This window comes from Triticum aestivum, chromosome 4B, assembly GCF_018294505.1.
Source record: "Triticum aestivum cultivar Chinese Spring chromosome 4B, IWGSC CS RefSeq v2.1, whole genome shotgun sequence".
NCBI classification, from domain to species: domain Eukaryota; kingdom Viridiplantae; phylum Streptophyta; class Magnoliopsida; order Poales; family Poaceae; genus Triticum; species Triticum aestivum.
Genome location: NC_057804.1, coordinates 558,425,433 through 558,448,923, shown reverse-complemented (window position 1 = coordinate 558,448,923; position 23,491 = coordinate 558,425,433). Strand labels below are relative to the sequence as shown.

The 23,491-nt window shown below is 45.9% G+C and overlaps 1 protein-coding gene across 1 annotated transcript; it reads left to right on the top strand.

Moving 5' to 3' along the window:
* The first annotated feature begins 6,237 nt into the window (after positions 1 to 6,237).
* On the top strand, positions 6,238 to 11,185 carry LOC123090210 (uncharacterized). The gene is made up of 12 exons (XM_044511618.1): positions 6,238 to 6,475; positions 6,647 to 6,756; positions 7,755 to 8,503; positions 9,116 to 9,208; positions 9,287 to 9,359; positions 9,447 to 9,566; positions 9,650 to 9,769; positions 9,923 to 10,028; positions 10,125 to 10,270; positions 10,357 to 10,506; positions 10,605 to 10,718; positions 10,816 to 11,185. Exons 1-12 carry the CDS (start codon positions 6,238 to 6,240, stop codon positions 10,816 to 10,818), a joined length of 2,022 nt encoding a protein of 673 aa, XP_044367553.1. The 3' UTR covers positions 10,819 to 11,185.
* The last annotated feature ends 12,306 nt before the right edge of the window (positions 11,186 to 23,491 follow it).

Here is a 23,491-nt window from a genome sequence, read left to right as displayed (position 1 = left end):
CAACAAGTGTATGCAATATGCTCATCATAAGAAGGTACAAGGGAGCATTTCATAGTATGGAGGCATATGATGCAAGAACAACCAAATACAAGAGGCTCAATCAAACAAGCATGCATCACAAGTAAAGTGTCCAAGTCTCCAAGAGCACTAAGCATACATGCAACAATTGGAGGCAAGCGACAATGAAGAAGATGTATCATGTGAGAGGCATGAACAAATATGTCATCAACCCAAGAAAGCGAGTAATAGTGGAACATGGGTGATGCAACATAGCAAGCAATCATAGCAATCAAGTTAAGCAAGCTAGTAGTGCGAAGTTGCAACATACTAGGAGGAATCATGGCAAGCATGTCATGTGTGCAAATAGTGGGCATGAATAATTTACATGTCATAGCACAAGCATAAAAGCAAGATGTGAGGAACATAGCATGAATGTATTGGTGAGAAGCCATATGTAAATAGCAAGTGGTCATCATGACTCTCCCAACACAACAAACATCTATAGCATGTGGCACATGATAAACATGGAAAAAGCAACAAGGAACTCCACCAAGCATGCAAATACACATAGGAGTATCATAATGGTGAAGCATTGGTAGATGCAAGCAAGGGTCACAATTGCATGGCAAAGGCATAGAAGCAAGAATAACATGCAAAGTGAACACAGGAAAATGAGCATAAGGTGACAAGTGGTAAATAGCACATAGCCGTGTGAGAGCCAAGTAAAAGAGATGCGCGTAGTCCTTGCGTGAAGGGAACGGTGGTAAGGATAGTCCACGGGATCGCAAAGCATCGTTGCTCTCAAGAGCTCATTTCGTCAACTCTTGGGATTGAGAGGTTGACGAGTATACATGAGTACCTACACAAAACAAAGACAAAGGAAAAATTGTGTGTGCGTGGTATATGTACACATCATCCATCATGATGCGCATGTGCATGTGTCGGTTAGCACAAAATATCCAATGCTCAAATAAATGAGATACGTGATATAGAAACATGTCATCCATCATGATAGGTTTGTTATTATGTATGCATAATGGAGACTCAAATGATGTAATGCATCATGAGAAATATCTAGAGCATTGTTATTCATGGAATGCATATGGTGCAAGCAATCATGGAAATCATGCAAAGTATGGAATGCATCAAGATCTCCTAATATGTATGAGGAAACTATGGGGGTCTCCTCATGAGCATTAGTGGAAACATCACATGGAGAATATTGACAACATCCAAAACAATGCATATTTGGAACAATGTGATCATGGCATGACATAGTACATGAATTGCGCAAATCATGTAAAGGAAGCATGGCAATATCATCACAAGAGAAGCAAAAGCCAATGACCATCATCTCGTCATCTATGCCATAAGTGCAAATGGGATTGATTTTAATGGGGCATGCATAGTTACTATGTTGAGATTGTAAAGATACAATATGGGAGATCTCACTCATAGCATATGACAAGTTCAATGGATTGTCAAACATGATGTGACCAAAAGAATTTTCACATGAAATCCTATGGAGCATAGCATCACAACTAGGCAACTCAACATGCTCATCATCATATTCATCATAAATAGGTAAGTCAAGGCATGAAGAAGTGTCACTAGCATGAAGCATGGGAATAGGTGGGTCAACATCATGGGAGCAATCAATGTCAAGAGAGTCCACTAGTGGGACAAGAGAAGCACCATCACCTATGTTACCTTTGGAGCGTCGCTCATGTGTTGTAGGTGAGGTGTTGAAGATCCACTCGTTGTCATCTTCATCTTGATGGAACCATGTGGGGGGTGCATCATCGTCCACCATGGCCATCGGTTTTCCCATTGGAGGGATGGACTCGTCGCGTATAGGCATGTCGTCATGTAGGAGACCTAGCACCAAAGAAGAAAACACACTAGGAGTAGAGGTTAAGTCATTAGAAATCATAATGGCCTCACATGCCGTGTCAACTACCTCACTCGCTAAGTGTTGTGGCTCACTCACTCCCTCAAGGATGCTCTCACTTATATGGTTGGTGGAGTCACTCAAATGGCGCTCAACCTCACATAGGATGTGTGGCATGCTCTCATGTGTGGGGCTAGTGGTGGTCACACTCATCCTCTCATAGGAAATGCTCTCAATGTCATGTATGGTGGAGTCACTCATCTCACTCATGTGGTGGTGGCTCTCCTCACATGGCACTTGGGGCATCTCAACATATGTGGGTGTCGGAGAGATGTTGGTGCAAATGTCTCCATGCGCGGTCGCGTAGCTTGACTCGGGGTATGAGTCCAAAGTGGGCGTCGTCTTCATGTTGTTGAAGAGGTTCGCGCTCGTCGCCATGGTCGAAGGGGATGGCCCTTGCTCAATCGTCTTGTCGTCGTCTTATTGTTGGAGGCCCATATGATGTGGCACCTCGTAGCTCGTCTCCATGACCGAAGGGAGTTTCCCATGCTCGACCATCTTCCTTGGGGGGGGCTTCCGAAGATGGAAGTGTCGCCCTCACTTGTAGGTGGTCTCCTTGGACTTGATGAAGTCGATGTAGGTATACTCGTGGGAAGTAGGCGAAGATGTCGTACGTCCAAAGGCGAAGATGCCTTGATAGCACTTGGCGAAGATGCCGATGTGGTGGTTGTAGTCGTAGCGCCGTCTTGGTGGTGGTCGTCTCGCGGTCTTCTCTTTTTCTCATGAAGCTTGGACTTGGCGTGGAGTATGGCTTGTTGGGACTTGCGCATTTGCGCTTGTGGAGCATCTTCATGATGATGATGTCGTTGTCGTGCTTGAGCTCCATGGTGTTCGTCGTTGTCGTGCACATGATGCTTGGCGGTGACTTGCCCTTCATGACGATGTTGATCACGAACGTGATGGTGGTCGCCATGTAGATGTGGACGAGGACGATTTGCACTTGCATCTTTTTCGCGTTCCGAAGACTTGTGGCTTGGATGTCGCCGCCTTGAAGATGATGAAGGGGAAGTAGACTTGAGCAAGGTCCGAATCTCCTCCATCCTTGCATCTTGCTCCTCTTTATGTGCGGAAAGCTTCTTCTCGATGTGCTCTCGCAATCTTGATTGTGCGCCTTGTATTTGTTGTTGTAGATCGAAGAGTGACGCTTTGGTGATGTAGTTGTTCATGCCATCATTGTTGTCATAGACCGGAGAGGAAATGCCTTGCCTATCCATCACAAGACTCGAGCAAATATGAGTGGGAGAAAGAGAAGAACTTATACCAATGTACCTTGACCGATGTTGACAATGAATCAAGTTCACTCAAATGCGGACAATAAAATAGCACTATTGGTACCAATCCTTGTCGGTTCTCACACCTACACAAGTAAAGCTTATGGTGGAGCTCGGTGAGGATAGTGGCACAAAAATTTAATGCAAAATGTTAGCAAGAGTCAATAATGTTGAAAGAGATTCACAAATTCGCAAGTGAAACAAATGGACCAATAGCAAATGAAGGCACACGGAAACACACACACGGATAGATAAATGGGGTCGTGCAACCAAGGAATGAGCACAAAATGTGGAATCCACGGAAAACGCTCGTGTTGCACAACTCAAGAGAGACGCTAGCACGATTGCTCAATAGGCGGATACGACACTTGTGCACAACCTATAAGATGCAAAATGGATAAACTTTCTATCCCAAGTATGCTATGTATGTATGGTTCCCGGTGTTTCTCTCAAGATGATCCAAGATGATCAGATATGACAATCTTATATGCAATGTGGTATGATGCTATGGCACTTGCTTACAAGCTTCTTTGCTCTCTTTCTTTTGCTTAAAAGCTTTATTTCTTTTTTTTTCTATGGCCACTTTTGCACAATGCACAAACCAAGATAGCAATTGTGTATATGCGGGAACAAACTTGTGACACAAGATGTGATACCAATATATGCACCACGATGATATGGTATGTATGCTATGGGAAGTATGATCACTAATGTGCACAAGTAACGTTGCCGGCAATACTCAAATGGCTAGTCTCGATAGGCAAGTAACGCAAAATGGGCTAGGGGTTATCAATGCAATTTGCAAGGGGAATATACAATGGTGTCGTCGAGGTTACCGTCCTTTGCGATGATGAGTGGCGGTGTTCTTGATGTTGATACCAAGATGATGAAGACTCGTCCCTAAGTAGCCGAAACACCTTAGGAGACGGAAAAACCACAACTCAAAATCTCAAGGACAAAAGTCAAATGGTGGTAGCGGGAATGCAGTGGTGGTTTGCACTTGGCAATGTGGAAGTGAAATGATGGGCCACACACGTGTCGGAGTTGAAGTTGCCGTCCCTAAGTAGCCGAAACACCTTAGGAGACACAAGCCACAACTCAAACTAGCTCAAACAAAATTGGGTTAAGTTGGGGTGGAAGTGTATGGTGGGTAAGCCTATGCGGAAGTGGTGGTGGTGGTTGATGAAGAAGCAATCGTCCCTAAGTAGCCGAAACACCTTAGGATACTCGAATCACTACTCAAGCAACCACTATTGCTATGGTGAACAAAATGGGTTAGGTTGCGGAAGTCGGTGGTGGCTATGTGGATGATATGGTGGAGGGCCTAGGTGAACTTGCCAAATTTTCAAAAATTTGATGGTGTCAAATGATGTTGGTGGTATTTTTGTGGGAAGGAGGATGTCAAGAGCTTCAAAACGAGCTAAAGAACGTCAAAATCGAAGTTCGGATGAATTAGTTATGGACAAAACAAAAATCAGCCAAAGTCTGAAACTATAGGTTACGGACGTCCGGAAAGGTCGGATGTCCGGGGCGTCGAACATCCGGAAAGGTCGGAAATCCGTAAATTCGGTTCGGGTTAGGGGTTCCGGTCGTCCAGAAAAGGTCGGATGTCCGGTCGTCCCTGGGGCTCCGGACGTCCGTAAAACGCCGGTCGTCCGGTGGGTCGGGGTCAACGCGAGATGCGAGTTCGGGGGCGCGATTTTGGACGGAAAATGGAGATTTCGGGGTCAAAATTGACGAGATTTCGTGGAGGAAAGATAGAGAAACTTGGAGAGATGCTAGATCTACTTGAAACCAAGCAAATCCATGGATCAAAATCAACAAAACATCATCAAACCAACAAATCACAAAAGAAATGAGACTATTTTTGGTGGGGATTTTCGGATTTAGGCAAGAACACACAAAATCAAGCTAGAAAAAGAGGGGTAGGGGCTCCAAAAACGTGATCAACGTGGCTCACGATACCAAGATGATGTAGGGTGGAACCCTATGTGGACGATCTTTCACGTTTGGAGTGGATCCTACGGGGAATCACGAAGAACACACGGAAACACAAAGGGGAAACACGGGGAAAACGAGGGAGAGAATCACTAAACCAACAATGAATCAATCACACAAGTACTAGATCAACGACAACATAGAGTAACATATGATCCACAATCAACAAAGGTAAGGATACAAAGGAACCGTTCTTCTCCGTACGGAGGTCTTGATAGTCTTCCCTAGAAAGGGGTCTTGAATCCGCTTGGGGGATTTTCTTCAAAAAGGTCGTGAGCTCCGAGGAGAAGTAACCAAGTGGATGAGCAAGGCTCTCACACAAAATATGAGCTAAATCAATGCTAAACCTAACTAAGAGGAGGTGGAGGAGTATATATAGTCTAGGGCCACGAAGGGGTAAGTGAAGGGGTACATGGGCTGCGGCCCAACACATGGCAGCGCACAGGCGCCGTTCGTCCGACGGGTACCGGACGTCCGGTGGCTCGCGAGGGTCCGGTCGTCCGGTACTTGTCGGACGTCCGGCGATTTGGCTCGGGTGTGGATTTGTCGGATTTCCGGACGTTGTCGGTCGTCCGGTGGCTGATGGTCATCGGACGTCCGGCCTTGGTCGGTCGTCCGGAGCCTGGGAGTCGTCGGACGTCCGGTCCTGGTCGGACGTCCGGCCGCTGTAGCTTCGGGCAGCTTCTTCTCTTGGTCCTTGTACTTGGTGTCCTCGTCGTCTTGTCCATGATCTTCCTCATTGTTCCTGGTCATGCATAGCACATATATTTGAGGTAGTAACCATGTCTCACATGTGGGAAGTGAAGGTTCGGAGAGGAGCGAGTTCACCTTGTGTCCAATGGCGTTTGTTCGAGGTCTCGTCATATGTCCACTTGGGGCTTGGAGAGTAGTGGGAGTGTACATGGGGATGAACGTGGAATGCCCCGCATCAATAAACTTCTTCTAAAATATGTTTTTATTTTATCCTTCGTAGATAGAACTAGATAATGGCCTAGGGCCCGCCATTCAGTGACACAGATGACAACCTCCGACGAGTCAGTGCGGTGGCCGCTGGCAATAGGTGGTGTGGTGATGCGGGGCAGCCCAACAGCGGTGGTGGCACAACATGGCGACGAGTGGCGGCGCCGCGGCGCATCGGCGGCGACGAGGCGGAAAATGGCATTGCAACTACATTACGGTGGGGCGGCAACGCATCGGCGGTGCGGCGACGTCGGCGGGCAGCAGCAGCGTTTCGATGGGGCGGTGGCGGCACACGGTAAAGTTTCAGACGGCTACCTTGCCGCCAAAAAGTTTGAGGGAAGTTGTGGTCAAGTTCATAGATCCTCTAAATTTATCCACGTTTTGGGATCCGTTGGAGACGTTTTTTCCCCAAAACTTCCTTCTTTTTTTTTTTTTACGAATATGAGATGTGTTGGAGTTGTCCTAGCGCGCTTGGACTACTCATCGGCGGCGACTGAGATCGGCGCACGGCTCTGGGCCAGGTGCACGGCGGCGACCTTGAGCCACTCTGAGCCCAGGTTCGGCTGCGAGACGAGGGTGAGCATCAAAATCGGTGTCTACTGTGTGTTACCGAGTGCGCTTCCAGCCGGAACAATCGATCGAATCGACCAGCGCCCCTGTACCGTGTACCGTGCGCGTATAGTCAGTACTCCAGGCGAGGCAACCAAAGCCAGGTCCAGATGTACTCCTTCCGTTCAGAATTACTTGTCGTAAAAATAAATATACCTAGATATATTTTAGTTCTAGATACATCCATTTTCGAGATAAGTAATTTCGAACGGAGGGAGTACACGCCACTGCAGCATGGTATCTATGGTATGAACACAAAAAAAAAAGTACCATAAAGAGGACACCCAAAACCCCTCACAAATTGCTCTCGCTATCCGAGGACTCTCAGCAAACTTTATTATTGCTTGCTCCACTAAGGCAAAGCTACGTGTTGGTTCACGCGAGAAGCCGATACAGGGGTATATGAAATTAAATGTAGATGCTGGCTTTGACCGTGATCTTCTTGAGGGATAAGTGGGGGCAGTAATCCGAGATTACAACGGAAAATTTATTGCGGCAGCTAATGAACGAGTGGACATATGCTATGATTCATTCACTGCAGAGGCATTGATAGTCATATTTGGTTTGAATCTAGCCAGAACCATTGGATGCAGCAAGATCGTGATCAACTCAGATAGCATGGAGGTTGTGGAAGCTTTGAGAGCAGGCAACTCCTCTTCGGTGGCAAGTGCAATTATTGATGATTGCTATTTCATGTCGTCAAATTTTAATCATGTAATTTATGATCATTGTAATAGAGAGAGTAATAAAGTAGCTCATGAACTTGCTAGGATAGTTAAGTTTTCTCCTCCTTCTATCTGAATGGATTCGGCACCGTATGTACTGCTTCCATTACTTGTAAACGATGCCAATATTTTGCTAAGTGAATAAAGGAGGAGGAGTTCTGTTAAAAAGAAAAGGTCTAGATGTACACGGCCGGACAGCAACACCGGCCTGTGGAACATCTGGAAGCACTCTTGTAAAAGTACGCGACGAGCCGGGCCACCGGCGCGGTCGAGTTCGAGCTCCTCCCGTGGACCGACACGGGAAAACCGGCGCGGCGTCGTCCGTCGAGGCGGGCAGCCCCGCGAGTCCTCGGCGTGACGGGTCCGATTTCACAGTGCCGCACCGCACCGCACCGCACTTCCATCGAGCCTGACGTGCCCACAACGGAAGCGGGCGCCGAGCGTAACGGACCTCCCCCAAATCCTCCTGGCCAGATTCAATCCCGTCCCTCCCCCTCCACGGCTACCGCCTCTCGCCCCCCTCCACCCCCCACCGCCGCGCCGCGCACCTCGCCCCCCTCCTCCCCTCCGCCTCCACCGCCACCGCCGCGCTCTACTCGTCCGCCTTCCTCCGCTTCTTCCCCAGAATGGAGCTCGTCGCGGGGGGTCACCACTCACCAGACGGCGGCGCCGTTCGCGCTCTGCCCGGGCCAGCATCTGCTCGCCGTCGGGATGGCGGCGCAGGGCCGCGGTGACGCCGGGAGACGGACGTCGCGCGTGGATGTGCTTCAGCTCCTCCGGCCCAGCGGCGAGCACCCCCTTGCATACCCGCTGCAGGTGGATTGCCTGGTCGGAGCACCAGGGCTGCGCAGGCTGGCGTGGTCCGCGCCGCCGACGGGCTACGAGCCTGGATTCACATTCGCCGATCAGGAGCTATACCAGGCCGGCCTCCTCGCCGGCGGTTTCGATGACGGCACCGTCCGTATCTGGAATCCCGAGCCCGCACTGCTGTAAGTCTTCCCCCTCGACCCCTTTTGTGAATTGATTCAAGGCGTGTCTTACTTCCTGATGCCAAATGTCGCTGTAGTTCCATGCCTGCTGTAAGTTCTAGCTGATCTCTCGCGGTAGATCCAAAGGGTGACTCGATGGACTTAGAGCTAGTTTGGTTCGCATCCACGCTAGATGCTGCCTGGCCTGGACCTTGCCTGATAGCTGCCTGAGCTTTGTTTGGTTGTTGCCTGAAGAAAATAGAGCAAGCCTGGTCTGGACAGCCCAGGCAGCTGATTAGCCTGCCAGGCGAACGCCATGCGTCCTTTTCCGTTCGCCTGGGCAGAGGGTAGTATTAGCCTGGGGCTAGAGTAGCTGTTTGCAGATAGCTTTTGGGATGCCAGAATATCAATATCCCTTCTGACAGCCTCTAGAATGTGGACTTCAGAAGCAAATTTTGCTCCGAAAGTGCATTTGTTCCTCTCCTGCCAAACCCGTCAGGAGATGTTGTATTTTCGCTTTTTGTTTTGCAAGACGATGCGGTTTCAATTAAATTAAATGGGAGTGGCACCCTCTTTTTCAAAAAAGAAGCCAAAAAATCAAATACTAACGAGAACCATTTGCTGCTTGTGCAGTTGGGATCTTAATCAGGGCGTTGCAGAAAAGCCAAAGCCTGTGCTGAAAATGGACGACAACCCTGCATTGGCGCTGGTTTACGAAAAAGATCTGTACGTGTGTTTCCTATGCCATATATACATTGTTTCCGAATAGTATTTGTTTGTTGATACTTCTCTATTTGTTTGCAGCCCACAAACTGTCTCAGGTATGAACGACACAATTGGCAAAATCGAATGGGCATCGAGAAACACGAAGTGGAAGGTATGAATATTGTGCAGCCCTGTATTGTACAAATGAATAACAGTGTAATTTCCACAATTCTGACCACACCGATACCAAATAATGCAGAAAACTGGGTCAAATGTTCGTGATACAAACGCAGAGTGGTACATCTGTCCCAAGGAGGTGCATTATCAAGTGACAAACGAAATGGATCTGCTGACGGAATCTCATGATTTGGAAGGCCCGGTGAGTGTTTTACTTTGTAAATCCTGTAAACAGCATACATAATCTGGAAGCCGTTCCAGCTTGAAAATTGGAAACTACTGCAGGTTCTGGGTTTATCTTTCAGTGACATCAAACCTCACCTGATTGCTACTGGTGCTTCGGACGAGACCATTACTATCCACGATTTAAGCTATCCGATTAAGCTATCAAACCTGACACTTGAGGTAGGTATATCCCAGATTCTAAGCAATTTTTTTTCATTAAATCATTGCTTAATTCTGCTAAAACTGTAAATATTTCAATGGTCCGGCCCTCCCCAATGCTTAGAATCAGGTTTTTGGTGTGTTAAGTAAACAGGTTCGGCTATGTTTTTTCAGTTGAAAGATGCTGGATCGTCGGAGGTGGAGACTGAGATCACATCCCTGAAATGGAACAAGATTTATCCATGCATTCTTGCCTCCACGACTAATAAAGGAAGCACAAGTACTCTCTCTCCCCCCCTCTCTCTCTGTGAGTTTGTGTCTCTGTGTGTGCATGTGCGCGTTTCTCTCTCTATCTCTCTCATTAATTATTTCGCAGAGTTTTGGGATATTAGAGCCAAAAAGTCGCTGAAGACATGCAAAGCCGGAAAAGTGAAGATGTGCTCAGATCTTGAATTCAGTCTGAGGAATCCCATGCACGCAGCTGTTTCAACAGTTGATAATGGTGCCTCAGCAGCAGTTACGGTATGCCGAAGAATCATTCTTGTGATTTGTTATGGGAACCAAACTGCATTTAGCAACTGATTCGTCGATGTTTCGCTTCTCCTCAGATCTGGGATATGAGAAAACTCATTGTTCCATATTATCAGTACAACGTTGGTGCTCCAGGGGTAATCTCATTGTCTTGGAATCACTTAGGTCAGCTCCTCGCTTCACATGTTGATGGCTCGATAAGTTGCTATGACGTCTACGACAGGAAGGTAATCTTACAATGGAGCATAACTTGCGTAGTTTATAAGTTCAATCATGGCATCTCAAATCCTTATAAAGTAGTGGTGATCCGGTTGTCACAATGCAGATGGTGGAAGGGGGCAGTAGCTATGCTCACGCTGATCTTGGAGTGACCTGGACTCACTCTGAAAATGTAGTCGCGGCACTCTCTTCCAAGAAAGGAGTTAGGCTATATCAGCACGTAAGTAGGAGTAGAATCTAATTTCCTTTCGTTGTATTCTGCACCTCTTGCAGTGGGCTTTATCATCTTTATCTAATTGAACATTTTCCTTCTGCAGTGAGCGACAGCGGAAGCAAAAAGCTGAGAGAGTCGATACTTAAAAGCTGAGTTCACCGATACGGGAGACTGCTGAAAGTACAGCAATAGGCATAATGTAGACTAGAATATACTCCCGGTGTAAACTAATATAAGACTTTTTAGATCACTATTTTAGCGATTCAAAAGGTCTTATATTTGTTTGCAGAGGCAGTACAGCGGTACCATGCATATGTCCAACACTTGTTTTTGCGTGGCTAACCAAAGTGAAAGGAAAAGAAACAGAGGCTTCACGTGTACAACCCTTTTGATTGATTCTTGATACTTGTATGCAAGTGAGATAGATCATAGATTTGCCAGTTTGATTGGTTAATCAATTTTGCATTGGTTCCGGTTGGGTGTTGCTTGGATATATTCACGTATCACTGGCTTAACTCTGTCTCCGAGTACGTACCGTAGGGATGCATCGGATTGGTTGTACGTTGCAGACAGGATCAGTTACGTACGTCGATGTTTCAAGGGGTCAAGCCAGGGTAAGTCAGACGGGCGCCCAATACACCACTGTTTCATTAATGAAAAGAAACCGATAAGACAAGTTAAATGTGTCCTATCATGGCACACAAGGCCAAGGGCCGAAATTTTTATTAATAGTAATTAATAATTCATTAATCTTGAAACTAGTCAAGGGGTGGTGGAAATTTCAAAAATGGAAAGGACGCAATGAACAATACTAGCGTCCAGGGCTGGATGCTATTGAGAACAGCCTCCAGGTGTGGACGCCATCACAAATATCGTCCAGATATGTTGTTCGCCCAACCATCAGATTGGACTAAACCAGGTCGTTTCCTAGCGACAGATAGAAGCCTTATGAAATTAAGTTATGCTAGTTTACGAGAAGCCAAATTTCCAGTCATGAGTCTACAGTACATCAATTTAAAATTAAGATACTCACTTTCTGCACGTTCATGTTTGTAGGTAAATATAAGAACATGTTAATTGTTCTGGTTTAGGTGGATGGTGAAGTGCAACATGGATCCATGGGTGTGGAGTATAGTGTTCCTCCCAAATTAACATTTGCTCTGTTTGCTTCGAGAAGACATCAAGAGTGAGACATGCCGAGGACTTGTAACTGATAATGACAGTCCTCAGCTCGCTTTGATATTGGAGCTCCTGGACCATATTATTTTCAATTAATTCCAGTATATGAGGAAAGAGGATGGGCCATGAATTTTGAAAAGACCAAGTCCCGGACAACATGACAAGTCATAGAGTTATATGTTAATTTCAAGAAAAATTGACACATGTTGAGCCAAGTGAGTGGTGCAAGCAACACACTAATAATTGAAAAGGGAAACACAAAGGTATGAAAGTGCAATATTCGTCATTGCATCAAACATCTGTCAGTGATTTTTCAAATTCTAGTACACATAGGTGAAAACTATCTGTCTTGGGCCACCAACGCTCCACCAATGACGATATCAAATATTTGTAGACATTGATTTTTTCCTAATCTTAGCAATCTGATAAAAACCAAGGTTCTCTAAAGCTGAGCTACATAGAGGATCAAATGGGATACCAACACGGTGACACCATACATTCAAGCAAATGCTAGGCTGCATCAATACACAGAACAATTAGTCTTTAGTTAACCACTAAGTTTAACAGACGACATGCAAATTTAAAGGATACTCACATTTTCCCAAGCTTTGGGTATTTTGTGCTGGTTGTGAGTCATCCATAACAAATCAGTGAAATATCCATTTGTATCCATTTCAAGACCCTATTACAGCATAAAAGGAACGAGTAAGATGTTGCAATGAAATATTATAGCAGTCATTTGAATTTTTTTTAATTATTTGATTTATTTTCACAATAATACACTAATAAATAAAGCTCAAACAATCCAATGTTTTCACCTACGCTTAGGCAGTCAGTGAAATCAGTAAACCTACAAGAAGATAGCATATCAATCAATTATGCTCAACTGCTTAAGTACTAGGTCATTTCATAATAGTTCTGAAATTTATATTATTTTGGTTCGATGCACAATACTAATCTATTAACCAGAATAAGAGACAAATAGTTGTTTTTGTTCTTGGGTTTGTGGGTTTGGAAATTTCCCTTTTGTACCAAATTGACACTGGAATTCCCCTCATGGAAACGAGCACATGTGTCTTTTGCCCTCGCCTTCTCTTCTACATTAAGAGTGCCAATTAGATTGACAACAGTAAACTCTTGCCTCTTATGCTTCATATAGGTAGCAAAATTCTTCCATGAAGGAGGAAGCTTGGCAATGATGCCTCCGACAATGAATTTGTCCGGTGACACACAATTAAGATGCTCAAGTTCTTTCATGAGCGACTGAATCTCATGAGCCTGCTCTAAAACGGAGCGGTCATCAGTCATTTTGTAGTCATGATATTGCTCCATGACGTACAACTCACTTCCTGCGTCTGAGACTCCAAATTTGGCCTCAAGCGCATCCCACATATCCTTACCGACCATGATGGTCATGAAGGGGCCGACAATCTTGTCGCCAAGAACACTCAGAACAGCACCACAGAAGAGGGTGTCCGTAGCCCAGAAAGCTTGCTCCTGCTCATCAGTTAGCCCCCCCTCTGGGTTGCCCTTAGAGGTGTGAAAACAATTCATGGTGGTAAGCCAAAGAACTGTCCTCGCATGACACCTCTTATAGTTCACACCCTCGAACACAGAAGGCTTAAGAGTAGCAGCAAATGCAATTGGAGAAAATTGCCTACACACATAAGGTTTTTTGATTGTTGAATAATTAGGCATTTTCCCGTTTAGTTTAATCCATAAAAATAGTGGATAAAACATGAATAGTGTCGTGGAATTATCACGTCAGATGTCCTAGTGAGAGGACTTAGTCGTGGAGCCATCGCGACTAGGTTAGCTTAGAGGGGTTAAACCGGACAAAGGACACAGGGAGTTTATATTGGTTCGGCCCCTTCAGTGAAGGTAAAAGCCTACAATCTAGTTATGGTGGAATTGATGGGGTCTCGATAACCAGGGAGTGAATCCGCTTTTCCTAGTTCTCAAGCTATTGTTTCTTGTTCCTGAACCGCCACTGGGTCGTCCCTTTATATACATAGGTTGACGCCCGGCCGGTCTATAGAATCCCGAGGCCGGCTCATACAAGACTCCGGCTCGGTTTCTTCATTTCCTAACTTACAACACAAGTTACATATCTCATGGCGGTTTACATATATAGGCCCTAATCCGCCATTGGGCTCTGGGCCTCTAAGCCTCCATAGTAAAGCGCCATAGTCTTTGTCTTCATGGGCTTCAATGTAGATGATCATTTATGAGCATAACCCAGCCCCTTCTGGGCGGTTTATACTCAGTAGCTATATCCCCAACATTAGGCCCCAAATTGATTTGAACCTATTCATGTCACTCATCAATTTAGAGAAATTCCATCTTAAACATCTTCGTGTTATCCTTGTAAACCGCCATGACGTCATCTTCTGAAATCATCGTAAACTGCCATGACGTCACCTGCTTATAAAAAACCTATAAATACTTATTTTTATTAATTGACCTCCGAAGACCGAGGCGACAGCTGTATCCCATTCTCCGTTTTGAGCTCCTCGATTCTCGCTCCTGCTGTTTTATCCATTCGCCTTATAAATAGGACCAAAGGCCCTTTTCTTTTCTCCCCTTTCATGCCTCTTCGCCTCGTCTTCAACCTTGCATCGCCCGAGCCTTGGAGCTCCGCCGCCGCCCTCAACCTTCAACCTCTGCACCAACCCTGGCCGCTGCATCGACCTGAATGCACCAGAAAACTGCAACACCTTTCCGCTGCTCCCGTGAAGCTAGTAAGTTCTCTTCTCTTTCAACCCTAGATCTGCATTAGGGTTTCATGTATCCGTCGATGTTCATCAGTGTTCATCGGTGTTCATTGCTTGACCTTATTGTTACATCTTCTCTTGATGAATTTGGTATCTTCCCTGTGCGGCCGTAGTTTATAATTTTATTTTCCCTCCCCATAGCATCCCTTCTTCCATAAACAGATCCCATCTGGACCTTTCCTGTTCCGCTGTTACCACTTAGGGTTTTGAAATTTTTTCCTTTTCCTGAACTATGCTAGATCCATAAGTATAACATCAGTCTGTGAAACCTGTTTCTGTAGCACTTAGTAATTTTTAGATATGTTCCTTCCATATCACTGTAGGCGGTTTAACCTTTAGAGAATGATAATCTGCCAGATACCATTAGCCCTTGCTTAAACCGCCAACTCTACATTAACATCAGAATCTGGTTTAATCGTGTACTTATGCTCTAATCGATTTCTTCCCCCGGCCTGACGTCGGTTTATGCATACCTGCCCTGAACCATGAACCGGTTTTTAATCTTCTTTATAGCTTGTCATCAACAATGGCCAAACAGTTCTCTGCTTGCAATTGGGTTCCCTCCTGGGTTACGGAAGAGCAATTGACTGGGTATGTTTTGACTGGCGCTTTAGCTAGCAAAGAAAACATCCACTGGCGAGTCCCGGGTACTGAGAATCCTCCTGAACCTCAAGATGGAGAAGTAGTTGTGTTTGTACATCATCTGGACCGAGGGTTTAGCCCTCCCGGATCAAAAAAATTATGTGATGTACTTGCCAGCTCCCAACTCCGCCCTCAAGACATTGGACCGAACTCTGTGTCCAACATTTGCAATTTCCAAGTGTTTTGTGAGGCTTATCTGCAAGAAGAACCAACCGTTGAGTTTTTCAGAGACTTCTTTCACTTGAACCGCCGTACTGAATTTACAGATGGCCCCAACACTGAACTTGGCGGGGTGTCAATTCAAAAAAGGAAAGAAGTCAATTTTCCTCATGCCAGACATCATAGCCACCCCAAGGATTGGAATCAGACTTGGTTTTACTGCCGGAACACTGCCCCTGATGATGAAAATCCTCTGCCAGGTTATCGTGCTCACCGGCTCAGCAGTGATCATCCATTGACCCAACGGCTAACTACCAAGGAATGATCCAAATATGCACCACAACTTTCTAAGCTCCGAGCTTTTATGGCGAACGGTTTAACCGGCATTGACCTTGTCCGTTGCTGGGTTTCTTGGAGCATCTTGCCCTTAAGCCGTCGCGCCGGGTTAATGTGTGAATATACTGGGGACGTCAACGACCCTCAACGTCACACTGATATGCAGCTAACTGACCTCGAAGTTACTAAAGCTGTGAAAAAGATGCTGGATGAATCTATATCTGATTGCAGCAAGATAGGGCTGAGTCCCTTTTATGTCTCCAACAAACCGCCAGCTGTAAGAATTGCATCTTTCTATTTTAATCCACCCCCTTTTAAACACTTCCTGATGATCCTCTGTTCATCTTTGTAGGGCAATGATCCGTTCTGGAGGAGGAAACCGCAAGACAAACTGGTGAGAGCACCTCGTGTTAAGACCAAGGTCACAAAGAGGCCAGCAAAGAAGAAAACCACTGATGCTTCTGATATTCCGAATGATGAAGAGATGGATGACCCGGAGTCAGAGGTAGACCTTGACTCTCTTGGCTCTTTTTTCGTACATCTCATTGACAATGATTTTTATCAGGATGAAACGGAAGCTAGCCGTGCTGGCGATGTAGAGGTAATTGTTCTATCTTCTGACTCAAATCATGCATTGGTACAAAAACTCCATCGCGTAGTCCGGAAAGTAAGACATTCACACCCTCTTGCTTATTTGGATCCACGCTTTTCTTTGAAGACACAACAGCCTAAAGCTCGTCGCACCACTCGACATAGTGGCCAACAAGTTACCTCTTCCGGTTTACCAAATTCTCCGGTCCGCAAGCGTCGTCCAGAGGTCTCTTATATTTCTAATATAGTTTATCCCAAGGCGGGTTACTTCTGAAATCCTCTTAATCCGTCTGATTCAAATTATCAGGGAACCTCACATTCATCCTCTGGCGAGTCATCAGCCACACAAATGCCCTTACTCAAGACTGTTCCGGGGTAAGCATATGATTTTTAACCTTTGACGCCTTGTACTGGTTTATTGTACTAACCTCCTCGTCTGTTTTCTTCAGTGCCAAAGCCAGAATTAGCAAGAAAGCTAAGCTGACTATACCAACTAATGATATTCCGACCCCTGAACTGGAGAAGACTTCAGAAGCTGCCAATCAAAATGCTGAAAATACTCTGGATGATCCGGTACCTCAAGATCAAGACATTTTTGCTGAACTGGGAGAAATAAACCCAACCGGCCAAGCTGCTAATCCGCCAAGATCATCTGTCGATCCGCCAAGCCTGGCAAGAACATCTAACAAACCGTCAAGCCCGTCAAAGACTGTTTATGGCACCACATATGATGTTTTGATTATCGGTTTTGGTCACACTGCTCCTGACAATCCTGTTGCTTTATCAAAGCATAGTGCCAAGGAAGAATTCTCTGCTGTGGACAAGGGAAAGTGGAAAACAGATTTATCTAGCTATGCTCACCTCAATGCTCAGGAACTCCACTCTGGATACTTAAACTGTCTGCATACAAGCCGAGATTATGAAGCCGGTTTAGTAAATCTGATGAAAGAGTGATATGAGGTAAACATCCATCCCCTTGCATAAATTTTCTTTCCTTTAGGCTATCTTAGAATACCAACTCCGGTAGCCCCCAAGGGCCGGTTCATAATGCTTTTGTGAACCGATACTTGTAGTAAAATAATATTGAATTTCTGCATCTGTAGCCCCTATGGATCGGTTTATACCTTTAGAATGAACTGGTACATCTTGTCATGCAGTTGTCCACAATTCCTGATAACCATCCATAGAAAACGGTTCAATAAAATTTGGTAACCTGAAATTGATCCGGTATGCATTAGCCCCCAAGTGCCAAGTATATAACTTGTTATGTGCTTGGTGACTTCCATAATATCAGTTTCTTTAAAAAGAAATCCTCATTAGCCCCCAAGTGCCAAAATTAATACTTGTATTGAGCCTTGGGACTTGATCATACTGTTGATTAAAAATGATAGGCATTAGCCCCCAAGTGCCAAGTGTATAACTTGTTATGTGCTTGGGACTTTAAAGATACGCTACCAATTCCTTAACCGTCCTTTGCAGGATGACCTGAAGAAGAAAGAATCCCAACTCGCCGATCTGCGAGAAAACATCAAATCCCAGCAGGCAGAGTCATCCAAAGCAAAAGACGAGCTGACTAGCACCTTGTCCTCCATGGAGAAATTGAAGGAGGATTTCAAAAATGACCAGGCTAACTGGGATGCTGAGAAAGCAACTCTAGTAAAGCGGGCAGAGGATGCCGAAGCGGCCCTTAAACCGGTGATAGAAGAATTGACTGGCCTAAAGCGGCAAATAAATGCTATGACCTCTGCTGTCTTTGGTAAGTACCCTCTTTATGAGCTCTTTTTAAACATCCTTGAAATTGCCGGTTTAACATCAATTCTTAAACCATTTGCAGGTAGTCGCATTGCTCATCTTGGCTCGGATATGCGCAAGAAATTGAAAGCGGCCTATACTTTAATAGAACAACTATATACCGGTGCTCAACGGGTCATCTGCACAGCCTCATATAATAAACCGCCCCCCACTTTGATCAAGGAAACATTGGCCAAGTTATCCATGACACCTGCACATCTTCAAGAAGTAAAAAGGTCAGCTGCGAGAGCCGGTGCTCTGTCTGCTCTAACCCGAGCCAAGGCCTGGATAACTAATCTTGATCCGGAAGACATTGGAAACGGCTACCCCAGCCAAAAAGAAGACAGTTCAGATTTTGACAATGATGCCCTCAAGGCTCTGACGAAGGAAATGCGTCCTCTTACAAGCAAACTGGCCGAGGAGACTGACTTGTCCTTCCACCGGTTGATTTATGATGCGGACAACAAGCGGATTGATACATCTGTTTATGAAGCACAAAATCTTATCCCGCCAATCCGTAAGCACACTTATGCCCCTGATGTTGAACCGTCCAACCTTATAAGCGACGAAGCTGTCTTCCGAGCCTTAACCAAGATTGACTGGGCAACCATTGACTTCCAGCCACTGGGTGGAGAGGAGGAGGGTGAAGAGGTGCAAGACGACCCATCATCTTCACGTCAGCCTGGTGATGAATCATAATCCGGCAGCCGGCTTTATTTCGGCACATTACAATCTGTGTGAAAAACAATTATTCTTTTGGGCATCAAAGCACCTTGTAATAGGCTAGTTGAAACACTTGATTGATCTGTTGCCATCGTGCACTGGTGCATAACACTGTTTAATCCATCATGATTGTTGTTGTGTTTGCTTATGCGCCTTAGTAATTTCTTACAATCCCGTCTCTGCACATAATATATGGTAAAAATTGTCCTGGCGGTTTACCATCGGACGGGTCATCATGCCCAATATAAAGCCAGGTTTACTAACCAAGGCTGCAATGATAATAAAATATGAAATATATCATAACTGTGATAATGAATCACATCGCTGGTTATTCCAACGTTCTTGTAGTAAGGGTGATAACCCAAATCTGGAGTGCTGATAACTCCTCACCATGCTTTGCTGGTTGACACTGAAGCCATGTCGGGTTATGATAAACTCCGGATGATCATCCTGGCGACTTATAGTCAATGCCAGGCCGGGTTAATAAACACCGGTTTATGCGGTCTAACAACTTATAGCTGAAAACCAAGCCGGGTTAACAAACACCGGATTACATTGATGACTTATAGTCATGCCGGGTCAATAGACGCCGGTTCACCAAAAACCTTATCAAAGAAGAAAAACCTTGACAAATAAAAGCAAATCAAAGACTTGTAGTCGAGGCTTTCAAGGGCTGCCGGGCCCAAATTCGAGACTTTTCATGGGCTGCCAAGCCGCTGAGTTAAACCATTTGACAAAGCCTTTTAAGATGGACCTCACATTAACCAATCGTCATTTTAACTTTGACAAGTTCAGGGTCTGTATTAGATTGAATTGTCAAACGTTTGGCGGGTCATACCAGCATTACCTGGACGGAGTGGCTTACTTGATGAAGGCAGGTTAGCCCGGGGTTTTAGGTGAATACACCTGGCTTCCAAGCCTGGCTCGATAGCCTATTACAAGGGTCCTTTCAAATTCTTTGTTGCTTTGCACAAAGAGCCCCCAAGTAACTTCGTGAGTTGTGCTCAGTGGGTGCCTATGTTTGAGCTATGCTTAGCAACAAGACTCTCTTTGGCCCCTTGGGTGTGAAGCTCCCAAGCTTTGTTGTGGTGTGATAGCCGGATTAATGGACAGAACTCCGCTTTGTTAGCTGAAGCCCCCATGTAACCAAGAAATATTGGAAAAATGGCAGAGGCCCCGCTTTTAGCAAGGATGCCGGTTTATTATATTGATCATAATATATACATTGTCAAAATATGTACATAATAGGAGCCTATGGATCAGGTGTAGTAAGGCCGAAGAAGAGCAATATTCCACGGCCGATGGGTCTCCTCCTCCGATTTGCGTGAGTCTTTGTGCTCTCGAACGTCGATGAGGTAGTATGATCCGTTGTTCAGATTCTTGCTGACCACAAAGGGCCCTTCCCAAGATGGGGATAACTTGTGCATATCGATCTAATCCTGGATGAGCCGAAGCAGTAAGTCGCCTTCTTGAAAGGTTCTGATCTTAACCCATCGGCTGTGATAACGCCGCAGGTCTTGCTGATAAACCGCCGAACGAGCCAACGCCATGTCCCATTTTTCATCTAACAGGTCCAATGCTTCCCGACGTGCTTGTTCGTTGTCCGCTTCCACATAATTGGCAACCCGGGGTGAATCATGACGAATATCACTTGGGAGTATCGCCTTTGCCCCGTAAACCATGAAGAAAGGTGTATAACCCGTAGATCAATTAGGGGTGGTGTTGATGCTCCATAACACAGAAGATAATTCCTCCACCCAACAACCCGGCATCCTCTTCAAAGGAACCATAAGCTGGGGCTTGATACTCTTCAAGATTTCCTGATTAGCTCTCTCAGCTTGACCATTAGACTGAGGGTGAGCCACTGATGACACATCAAGCCGGATGTGCTCTCATTGACAAAAGTCCTCCATTTCACCTATAGAGAGGTTCGTGCCATTGTCTGTTATGATGCTGTGTGGAAAACCAAAGCGGAAGATCACCTTCTTCAAGAACTGAACCGCCGTGGCTGCATCACACTTACTTACTGGCTCTGCCTAAACCCATTTAGTTAACTTATCAACCGCCACCAATAGGTGGGTCTTCTTATCTTTGGACCGCTTAAAGGGTCCTACCATATCAAGCCCCCATGTAGCAAACGACCAAGTGATTGGAATCATCCTTAGCTCCTAAGCCGGAACATGAGCTCGGCATGAGAATTTCTGACAACCATCACACGTTTTCACCAAGTCCCCAGGATCAGCAGGAGCCGTCAGCCAATAGAAACCATGACGAAAAGCTTTAGCAACCAAAGATTTTGAACCTGCGTGGTGACCACAGTCTCCTTTGTGGATCTCACGCAAAATCTCACGGCCCTCTTCAGGGGAAATACAGCGCTGGAACACACCCGAGATACTGCAGTGATGTAACTCGCCATTGTAAATAACCATGGACTTCGTTCGCCGGATTATCTGTCTGGCCAAAACTTCATCTTCTGGTAACTCGCCCTGGTTCATATACGCCAAATATGGAACCGTCCAATCCGGAATGACATGTAAAGCAGCCACCAACTGAGACTCCGGATCAGGAATAGCCAAGTCCTCCTCTGTCGACAACTTAACTGACGGGTTATGTAAAACATCCAGAAAGGTATTAGGCGGCACCGGTTTACGCTCAGACCCCAGCTGGCTTAAAGCATCTACCGCTTCATTTTTGCGCCGATCAATGTGCTCAACCTGATAACCCTTGAAGTGACCAGCAACAATATCCACCTCTCATCGATAAGCCGCCATGAGAGGATCCTTAGAATCCCAAGTACCAGAGACTTGCTGAGCCACCAGATCAGAGTCCCCAAAGCATCGTACCCGGCTTAAGTTCATTTCCTTAGCCACTCGAAGACCGTGGAGCAAGGCCTCGTACTCAGCTGCATTGTTAGTACAAGGAAACATTAAGCGGAGAACATAACGAATTTTATCACCTCGAGGGGAAGTAAGGACAACTCCAGCCCCCGAGCCCTCCAATTGCCTGGACCCATCGAAGTGGATAGTCCAGTATGTGTTATCCGGTTTGTCTTCCGGTGCCTGCAACTCTGTCCAGTCATTGTTGAAATCCACAAGGGCCTGGGACTTGATAGCTGCCCGAGGCATATATTTCAATCCGTGCAGTCCAAGCTTAATAGCCCCTTAACAATCAGGCCAGTTGCCTCTCTGTTCTAGATTATATCTCCCAAAGGAGCAGAATTTACCACTGTGATGGGATGGCCCTGAAATTATTGCTTAAGCTTCCGACTGGCCATGAAAATCCCATAGACAAGCTTCTGCCAATGCGGATATCTTTGCTTCGACTCGATGAGCACTTCACTGATATAATAAACCGGCCTTTGAACCGGATATTCCTTCCCAGCTTCCTTGCGCTCGACCACAATAGCCACGCTGACGGCCCGGGCGTTAGCCGCCATATATAGCAACAATGGCTCCTTATCGATCGGAGCAGCAAGAACCGGCGGTTCAGCCAACTGCTTCTTCAAGTCCTCAAATGCCGCATTAGCAGCATCACTCCAGACAAAATTGTCTGTCTTCTTCAACATCTGATACAGAGGGATCACTGTCGGTGTCAAAACTGGCGGATCTCGGGTAGGGGGTCCCGAACTGTGCGTCTAGGCGGATGGTAACAGGAGACAAGGGACACAATGTTTTACCCAGGTTCGGGCCCTCTTGATGGAGGTAAAACCCTACGTCCTGCTTGATTGATATTGATGATGTGGGTATTAAAAGAGTAGATCTACCACGAGATCAAGGAGGCTAAACCCTAGAAGCTAGCCTATGGTATGATTGTTCTTCGTCCTACAGACTAAAGCCATCCAGTTTATATAGACATCGGAGAGGGCTAGGGTTACACAGAGTCGGTTACAATGGTAGGAGATCTACATATCCGTATCGCTAAGCTTGCCTTCCACGCCAAGGAAAATCCCATCCGGACACGGGACGAAGTCTTCAATCTTGTATCTTCATAGTCTTGGAGTCCGGCCGATGATGATAGTTTGGCTATCCGGACACCCCCTAGTCCAGGACTCCCTCAGTAGCCCCTGAACCAGGCTTCAATGACGACGAGTCCGGCGCACATATTGTCTTCGGCGTTGCAAGGCGGGTTCCTCCTCCGAATAATTTATAGAAGATTGTGAACACCAGGATAGTGTCCGGCTCTGCAAAATAAATTCCACATACCACCGTAGAGAGAATAATATTTACACAAGTTCAATCTGCTGATGTATTTTGTGGCGTGACGTCACACCACAACCAAGCCTTTACTCGAATCGTTTTTATTATACCACCTCCGCACGTCTAGCGAAGCGGTTTCCTTGGCACGTCTTGTTGAAGCAGAGATCGTGTTCCCCTTATCCCGGGATTCTCATCAATACGGACGTGGGTAACCCAACCGCGCCATTGATTGCGGCGCTTGGGAGATAAGCAAGTTTTATCAGGCCGGTGGGGACGCATGGTTTCGTCCTCCCATATAAGGGGATAAAGATCTACCCTTTTACCTACGCCTTCTTCCTCCTTTGCCTATCCATCTCTGCGAACTCGAGCTCCAGCGCCCAAGTCCGCA

Bases quoted from the DNA above. Each gene is read 5' to 3' on its own strand.
- LOC123090210 (XM_044511618.1), top strand. From the start codon at position 6,238: ATGACAACCTCCGACGAGTCAGTGCGGTGGCCGCTGGCAATAGGTGGT. The intron at 6,757-7,754 runs GTGAGCATCAAA...CTCTTGTAAAAG, and splicing joins GGTTCGGCTGCGAGACGAGG to TACGCGACGAGCCGGGCCAC. The intron at 8,504-9,115 runs GTAAGTCTTCCC...CTGCTTGTGCAG, and splicing joins AATCCCGAGCCCGCACTGCT to TTGGGATCTTAATCAGGGCG.